General features: G+C 47.2%; 1 protein-coding gene across 1 annotated transcript; it reads right to left on the reverse strand.

Moving 5' to 3' along the window:
- Window positions 1-7,308: 7,308 nt before the first annotated feature.
- Window positions 7,309-8,309, reverse strand: LOC109784740 (hydrophobic protein RCI2A). The gene is made up of 2 exons (XM_020343337.4): window positions 7,972-8,309; window positions 7,309-7,848 (listed from the first exon to the last, which is right to left on the reverse strand). Exons 1-2 carry the CDS (start codon window positions 8,065-8,067, stop codon window positions 7,711-7,713), a joined length of 234 nt encoding a protein of 77 aa, XP_020198926.1. The 5' UTR covers window positions 8,068-8,309; the 3' UTR covers window positions 7,309-7,710.
- Window positions 8,310-9,672: the final 1,363 nt, after the last annotated feature.

The raw sequence follows: 9,672 nt of genomic DNA on the forward strand, positions 1-9,672 counted from the left end.
TTGTTTTTGAATTTTCGGGGGGGGGGGGGGGGGGGGGGGTGGGGCGGGGGGAGGAACTCCTCACCTGAATTGTTCATTTGCCTATGGGGCTTTACAGCCTGTTGCAAGATGGGTTCAAGTGAACCAGAGATACAGGAGACACGGGAGGAGAAGAGATAAAAGAAAACAACAAGCACCGACAAAACACCTCACAGGGGGACAAAGAGGGAAAACACAACACAACACAACACAAACAAAAGCACCACCAGTGTAGTCGAACGACATTGGCCAACCGAGACCAAGCCAAGACACTGCACCATCGACGCCATCAAAAGGCATCGCGCACTGAGACTGCACAACGTCGCGACACCACCTGTGTCGTGGGGTACATTCGAAAGGACACGCAAGGCCGAGATGGCGCCACGGCACCTGTGCGCCGCCGGCGAAGTCGAAGGGCATCGCCGGGCAGACCCAACCAAGACACTGTACCGTCGACACAATCGAAGACGACACGCTTCCGAGACTAAACAACGCCGCGGCACCACCTGTGCCGTGGGGCACAGTCGAATGGTCACGTGAGGATAAGACGGCGCCACAGCACCTGTGTGCCACCGGTGAGGTCGCCGGGCACCGCCTAGCAGAGACACACGAAGGAGCACTCGAGCACGACCCATAAGAACACCAACGAGAATGAAATCCCGTCAGGAAGGAAAGACGGCCAGCCCCAAGCCACGGCCCTCCCGGGTGGGAGGAAGCCGCATCCATGGCCGCCACAAGGAAACCATGAAGCTCGACAACCCGACGGACAAGCGTCCATCCAGACTGACAGCAAGACAAGGGGGACCTCTCCGACCGCCCACGGCTACACCCCACGTGGAGAGCAAGCCGCATCCATGGCCGCCATCTGCCTGCCAGGAACCGCAGACCGGTGCAAACGCAGCAGGCCGATAGACGATAGAAGAGCTGACCAACGGCGTCACCCGGCACCACGCCGGCCAACACCACACCGGGAAGCCCAAGGCCACCCATCAAGCACCACCCAACGCCTACGAGGCAAGCGACAGGGGAAGCCCGAACTTTAGCAGAGAAGAGGAACGGGGGCGCCCCACAATAGATCCGCCGGACCCGGCCGGATCCGGCGCCGCGCGCCGAAGCACGCCCGGGCAGTGACAGATCTGGGGCGAGCCCAGCGGAGCGCCACCGCCTGGGAACCACCTCCCGCACCGCGAAGAGGCCCCCAACGCCGGACCACCCCGCAACCATGGACGCAGGACGGCCGCAAGAACCGGAGCACCGCCGGGAGCAGTCAAGGGCTGGCACGCATGCACCACCACCGGATCGCCCAAAACGCCACAGCTCTCGCACAAGAGAGCCGACAACCGCGTGAGGAACGAGACCCGCTGCCGCCAGCCACCGCCGGGGCTTTGCCCAACGACGTCTGCCGGCGGCGGCAGGGGAGGGAGGGGGTGGAGGGGGCGGCGGTGGGTGGCCGCTGAGGTTTCCGCCTGAGCCGCTCCACGGGAGCGACGCGGGGGAGGGGGCACTTCCTGACCCACTTTCTCTAACCTTTATAGCTTTGGGGCATCGCTCCCTCTAGGAAAATCCTATTTCACCCTTAGTGCCATGGATGGGTGAGAAAACACTCACGCGGAGTGAGGATAGGATTGGGCCATTCCCTCGGTTGGCCAGCTTTTTTATTTTCCTATTCTGATTTTTCCAGCATTTTATTTCCTCATGTTTATCGCCGGTTTTTCTTTTTGATTCCTTCTTTTTGTCTTCCTTCGATTTTTTATCTATTTTTTTATATCCCTTCCCTTTCATTGATCCAAAATTTTAAGAAAACAATTTAAAACATGAATATATTTTTGTGTACATAGAGTTTTTTTTGTATGCGATGAATATTTTGTTTTACACACCTGAAGTTGATAAAAATATGTACATTTTCAATATACAAATATATTTTTCTGTATACATGAACATGTTTCAAATATGTGATTAACATTTTATTTCACTTATATACAAATTTCTAAAATCTATATACTTTGTATAGAAGATGAACTCCTAAACACGCGTGCATTCACGTGCGCACGCACACATACACACATTCATATGTGCGAGCATTTTTATTCCATATATGCTTTTTTTATCCATGGGTATAAAAAATGCAAACTTTTTGAATACATTGATATTTTTTTGACATAAACATTTAAAATACACTATGAAAATTTTATTTCATATATAAGAATTCTTTATACATATGAGAGTGATCCCCGCTAACTTATTTATCTCAACGTACAAGCATGCCACATCACTATATAATTATGGATGGATAAGGCCCACCTAAACATGCAACATGAATGGGAAAAGACCCACCACCACATGCAACAATGCATGTGAAAATATGTTTCATTCTATTATTCTACTTATATTCAATAAATATTTCGTAACTACGCATAATCAAATATAGTAAGTTGTATGTATTTTTAATTTTGGTTCACGTGTTATTAATCTAAATATTTACAATCAACACAACCAAATCTCACTAAAATGTGTTGCAACCGATTCGCGTAGCAACATGCGGAGTATCATCTAGTTTATTTATTTATTTTGCGTACGAGAACACTTCTTCATTATTTTCTCATTTTCAAAATTCATTCTTCAACAACATTATTTCAACCTATCAACAAATGAAGTAAAGTAAGGACAACAGAGCACTTTCAGGACCTCAATTGGGTTTGGCTTTGGGCTAAGGAATGAGAGCCGCACATATGAAGGTAGAGAGAGAGAGAGAGAGAGAGAGAGAGAGAGAGAGCAATCCAGTGGTGCAGTTATTGTGTTTGGGTGGTGGTTGTTTCGTACTAACGCTTCAACATCAGGTGCTTACCCTGGAGAATGAGGCTATAGCTGCCTCCATAGAACATGTCTTTATTTATCCTTAGTTTAGTTAGACATGTAAAAAATTTCAAACAAAAAATACTTAGGTTTGTGACTATAAGCATTCAAATGTCACTTTAGACACAAAAAGAGTGTAATCCCATCTAGCGAGTTACTCACAAGTGTTCATCGATTTGGCCTGAAAATATACGGATACTAATGAGTCTTATGCATTTAGGTGGAGACAGATCATCAACTGTCTAGTTATCAAAAATAAAATAAAATAAAATTTGTTCATGTTTGTTTGAGCAACTAACTATAATATCATGAACTCTGAAAAGTATCCCGCCGTCAGTGAGAACATATAAGTCTTATGTGTTACTTACGGTTATTTTAAAGATTGAGCTCTTTTTATTCATCTTATTTCATTTGTAATCAATTATTAAACTGAATCTAATAAAATATTGTTCCATGACAACGTTAGGATAATTCTCACTTATTTTCTAAAAAACAATAATTTAGTATTATGGTAAATCTATAATAATTTATAAAAAAATATAAACTATCTCAAATATTTCTTGAGGATTGAGTTAGTCACAACTATAATTAGCTGCAGCAAGTTATTTTGTTTTTACAACACTAAGCTAAAACAATTCGGCTACCGCATCGCATTTGTGTTTACGGTATTTATTTCGATATTGTTTACCATCCTGAATTGTTCCAACTTGCTCTGATTTCGTCAACTTTGTCATAATGCCAAACTTCTATAAATAAATAATGAATAAAAATGCTTACTAATCTATTTATAGTAAATATTTTTACTTTATCATAACTTATTTTATCATTAATGGATGTTGCTTCTATTGATATACATCATTGGATATGCTATATTAAATACTAATTCTAGCATAATTAGATGAATTAAAAATGTATAGACATAAATGAATATGAAGGTACAAGTTAGTCGTTATCATTTTAGTATTTATCATTAAAATATAATTATAACACTAAGTTAATATTTCATCTTGTCATAGAATTTTTTTTGGGACTCATAATAAACTTTTTGTTGCAATAGATCAAGTAATCTAGGCCAACTAATTATCACATTATACATTTGTATAGTTTCTTTAAATACCAGAGTACGCAAATCCAACAAATAACCTATAGGTGTTTGAGGAGTACAAGACTATCAAGCTTATGTGAAACTAATAGATAGTTCTAGATTGTATATGAAGTACCAACTATTAGTTTATTCTCAAATACCGTATCTCACTATCACTTGGGGAGATGGGGGCAGTAGTTAGCAATCGACATGTCTATGCTCTGGATTTTGTATCAAAATTATGCGCTTCATAATATCCATGAGTATTTAGAGCCCGAACTTTAGTAGATTCTAGTGATCTCCCCCCTCTCTCCCTCTCTACGAAAAATGGTTTCCCCCCGCTTTAGATTATAAAGCAACCAACCGATCAATACAACGAGCTTGCTGGGGCCGCAGCACAAACAAGCCCAAAAGAAAAAGAGAGAAAAAGAAAGAGAAACAAATGCCGACAACGGCAGGTCGACGAAACAAAGATGGCCAGTGACCGCTGCACCCACCGGAGAAGTACCACCGCGCTTCTAGCACTCCGAGGCGTCGCGTACCGAGCAACAACTTCAGGAAGGAATGCGACGACGACGACGCTGCTGCCCGGACAAGTCCAAGGGTTTCCCCCGGTACGCAGAGGGCAGTGGGGAAGGGGCAGATCCGACGCCCTTCAGGAAGGTCCGGCGGCGCCCGCATGCGTCACCGCGTCGGTGATGGATGAGCCACCAGGGATTTCTCCCAACCCAAACAACCACCACCACCCCGGACGATCGGAAGTGCTCCACCAGAACTGCCGCCCACCAACATGTGCCACCACAGTCAATGAACCATCATCGTTGTCTCTCTGAGACACCGACACGAGACCTGGAGGAGGGACGAGGAGCCAACGGGCTCGGGGGCATCCGTAGCTCAGCCGATGGGAGGGGACTACCACCACCGCCGACGCGGAGCCGACCGGACGTGATGACAGGAGCTTACCAGGCCCGCACAGGCCCGACAGGACCCCAAAGGATCCGGACAACCCCTGCCGCCACGCTGCAGCACATCGGCTGACGAAGCCGCCACCACCCGCATCCCTCGACGCCGCGCCACCACCACAAGGGAGCCACGCCGCCGCACGCCGGAATGCCGGCCCGCCCCAACCCAGCTGGGGCCCAGAAGGGCCCAGATCTGGGCGGAGCGGAGGCCGGCGGCTAGCCGCACCACCGCGCGCCCCGCGGCCAACAGCCGCGCCGCCGCATCAGGATCGTCCGCGCCCCGCGGACCCCGCCGCCAGGATGCACCATCGCCAGTCGAAGAACACCGCCGCCAGCCACCATCGCCCGAGCAGAGGAGGCCGCGCGCGGGGATAGGCAGGCCCGCTGCCGCCGGCACCATGCGGGCAAGGCCCGGCGGCGCGCGCTGGCGGCGGCGGGAGGAGGGAGGAGCTTGGGGGCGCGCTGGAGAGGAATGGGGAAGGGGCCCCCAGTCGCCTCGCTCGGGGAGGCGACGCGGGGGTACGGGGAGGGGGGAGGGGAGGGAGGGGAGGGCGCGAGAGCGGCGGCGGGCGGGCGGCGGCGGCGGCTACCTGCGGCGGGGGAGCCGGCGCCGGCGCAGGAGAAACCCTAGCGGAGTGCTCGGGAGCGAGTCCTCGGAGGTGCCCAGAGGAGGGCTTACAGAGTTGTGCATTCCAGGGACGTGGGCCGGAGTGCTAGAGTTGTGCATTACAGGGTCGCTCTCGATGCCCCCCTCTCTCTCCCTCTCCCCCCACCCCTCTCTCTCTCTAATTCGTTCGAAACTAATCTAGTTTCCAAAATGGAGCTGATACGGTAATATTTGTGCTTACAGTCCAATTTGAAAATCATATATCACCCAAATTTTACAGATGTCCATGCTACTATATGACCACTTCATGTGCCTTTTAGATATTTGTAGGTTTCCCTCTCCCCTAAAATAAAAGCCATCATCTAGTGCCTTATTTCCCTCTTAATCATTCATTGGATATCGTGCTTGTTTCTTCCTTTTTGTTACTGTTTCGTTCTACAAGGGAGAATTCAGATTCGTTATGGGTTTATGACAAAAATATATATTCTATTTTCACACATGAGATGGTCGATGACGCCTTTTGTCTAGATGGCTCAAGCCAATGCGGTGTCAAACCAACTGCAAGTTTTCTACATGTTATTTTTTTTACTATTTTACATATTAATTACTTGTTACTTGTGCCCAAACCTCATTTCATTTTTTTCCTTTGTGAAGTCCAATGCAAACTTTCACTTCATCTCTCTACCCTCTCTCATCAATTCTCTTGAATTCCTGTCTTCTCGGGCGTGTACTCCGCACGCACTGCTTACGACATGCAATTCACTGAGCGCCCGCGTTGCATGTTCAAGTCCATGTTCTAGAAGGTTTGGGCACCGGGCGAGATCAAGATGTTCTGCTGGCTTCTCCATCATGATCAACTACAGTGCAACCATCGCCTGCGGAGAAGGGGATGGGAGAGCAACCACTTTTGCTCGCTTTCCATCCAGTATCTTGAATCCTCTATTCATTTTCTCCAGGAATGCCTGATCTCCAGGCACATTTGGACTACTCTCAGTACTCTAGTGTCCTGGAGGGGTTGCAATGCACTTGTCCCAGCGGTTTGGTCGCAAGGGAAGTCTTCAACGGATATTGTGATGAAGATCATCATTGCTGCAACAACGAGCACCAGAAAAGGGACCAAGACGATGATCGCTTTGGTCTCATGGCAAATCTGGATGGAGCGTAACAACTATACTTTCAGGAAGAAACCGCCGAGCGGCAGAGACATGATGGATGCATGCAGCAGGGACATGGAGCAATGGCGGCTAGCCGGCGCAAAATGCATAGAGCCCCCTTTTGGGGATATTACGTAGAAGATCACACAAAGTGTTAGAGGGTCTTCTCTCTTCTTCTTAAACAATTGATCGCTTGATCACCCCTTTGTCATCACTCTTCAACTAAATCAACGAAACAGAAAGGTGTAACAGCTCCCGGGTGCCTAGGCACCCTCTATGAACAGTAAAATCAAAAAAAAAACTGAAACTATGCAACATCAAAGTTGACCATTGTAGGTTCGTACAAGTTTTCATGCCAAAATATCATGTAGAGAAAGGTGTACAAATGAGTTTCAGATTTCAGTGCTAAAAACTTCAAGAACTGAAATCTTTTTCGCGTGTAGAGCTCCTCGAACGGTTTTTTGGCGTCAAAACTTGGAAGCACCTACAAAGTTCGATCATATTTGATGTTACAAAGTTTCGTAATTTTTTAATTTTGTTTTCTATTTTTTTAACTGTCATAGAGGTGCCTAGGCACCCGGGAGCTGAAAATCCACTCTCATCAACGAAATGCCAGAAGAATGCTGAATGTTTCAGAAAAAAGAATTCTCATCTTTGTTTCCTGTTCACCATCCAAAGACACATAACGCAGAATCCCTGTTTCGAAATCCTGTAGTATTAAACCTGCACGGGACATTTCAATTCTAGGCTTTTCCTATTCCTTGACAGTACACTAATCGCTAGCTCCCGAGCCAGCGGGAAGATTCTCTTCCTCAAGGAGCCAACAGATGAACCCAATCATACATCACGACACCAATATAGCCAACCAATCAAGAAAAAGAACTACATGTACAACCACCGGCACTAAAGAATTGCCCTCAAACCACTAGCTACGGCTACGCACAACTTACAAGTCATGTCCAATCCCGACAATGGCCGATACAGTACAGCAAGCTCCACTACAGCAGTATGTGCACGAAGGAGTTTGTCACATTAGGCGAGGATGTAGTATGGCCGGTCGCCGTCGATGCTCGGCAGCTCCGGCGGCGTCTTCAGGATGACATAGACGGAGTAGATGATGCCGGGGACGTAGCCGAGTATCGTCAGCGGCAGCGAGATGAAGAACTCCGACTGCACATACACGCAGACGCAGGCAGAAATTTCAGCACATCACCATGACCACCGGCGGAAGACTAATGTGCAGACTGCACAGTGGGGGTAGCTGAATCAGGAGGAGGAGGAGTGGTTGCTTACGCTGCACCAGCCGTACCGGAAGAAGACGCCGAGCGGCGGGAGCACGGCGGCGAAGACGATCTCCAGGCACGTCGAGCAGCCGCCGGAGTAGCTCATCCTGCCCCCGCCGTCGCGCCTCGGCTAACTGACAAACTCGGCGCGCCGGGGAGTATGTCGTAGTCGGGGCCTTGCTGGAAGAGGGATGTGTCGTAGCTTTAAATCCAAGGAGGCAGCAGCCGGAAAGGCAAGCCAAGCAAGCCGGGTGGAGAGGAATGATGCGGAATCGGACGATGGCTGCGGGGAGAAGATGCCGGATACCCACCGTGGAGGGGCCTTTTGCTGTCGCTCAACACCGTGGAGGTGCCGTGGCGACGACCGCAGCAATAACTGTGTGCGAATTTCTGGCTGAGAATATTCCTCGTCTGTTGCTGTTTTTTCTTTTTTCTGGTGGAGATGCGGCCGATCCGCCTGCTGCATCATTTTATCCGCTCCGCTAAACAAACGTCTGATTAGTTTTTTTTGCGGGAAACCTCTGATTAGTTTTTTCGTTAGTTAGAGCATCTTCAACAAACTACTCTCTCCTTTACAAATATAAAAATGGTTTGGGTCCCGTCAAAAAAAATATAAAAATGGTTTGGGTATTTTTCTATTGAACTACACATGGACTAAAATGAGTGAACAAACACACTAAACCATGTTTATTTTTTTGAAAAAGAGGATGACCCCGGCCTCTGTATCTGTACGATTTTATTAATTACTCACAAAGACGTTACAAAGTAATACAACAGTAAGTCTAAACCCACCAACTTGGCAACAACAATCGCTGCTCCTATCCACTTGCTGAAGGCGTGCCAATAGTCCGAGCCGAATACCAAATAGACCTCGCACCAAAGGCTAACATATAAAGTCGAAGGCCCCAACCAAGCCGCATTTCTGGGTCTGGGATACACACTGATCAGGCGCACTCTCAGAGGCCTAATAAAACATGTCTATATACTTTCGATTAAGAAAAAGTTATTCCAACATCTTTATATTTGTGATGAACCGAGCATAGCTCTGATGATTAGGTTTCTTAGGCTGGAACCAACCCACCAAGATTCAAGTCCTAATTAACTTGATTCTGGTGTACGCATTTTCCTACTTCATATGAATGAATTTATGTGTATATGTGAGCATATGTGATTGTACTATGTTAAAAAAACTAGTTATTTGGACAATTAAGCTGAAAATAAAACGATTCTCAAACAGAAAATTAATTATTTGGACAGCAGTTTTTGTTCAAGCTTCAAAGCAACAAGCATTATGACGGTTTCTCCACCCCGTTGATTACACACTTGCACGAAATTATCGGTTGTTGTTGCGTGCAAGATGATAAGAAATGGTGAACAATTTGGAGTAACAAGCTATGTCATGTTAAGATCGAGAGCTACCATGCATGCCCTTCGTTCAAAGCGAATAGGTACTTTTCTTGCATACTCAATAGGTTATTACCTGACAGTTGGTACAAGTTTTGTCTCAATAATCTGACGTGACTCACATTTACTGCCATGGAGATACTCTTAACTTAAGCAACAGCATATACGGCATGTTACTCTCATGCGCACATGTTTAGCCATGGATCACGGCATCAAGCGTCGGAACAACAGTTTAAAAGCTTTGCGTGCTTGCACTCGTCCTGCTGCCATCCACGTGAAAGTGAAAGCGGAGTAGTGGTTGCGTCCA

This window comes from Aegilops tauschii, chromosome 7, assembly GCF_002575655.3.
Source record: "Aegilops tauschii subsp. strangulata cultivar AL8/78 chromosome 7, Aet v6.0, whole genome shotgun sequence".
NCBI lineage: Eukaryota > Viridiplantae > Streptophyta > Magnoliopsida > Poales > Poaceae > Aegilops > Aegilops tauschii.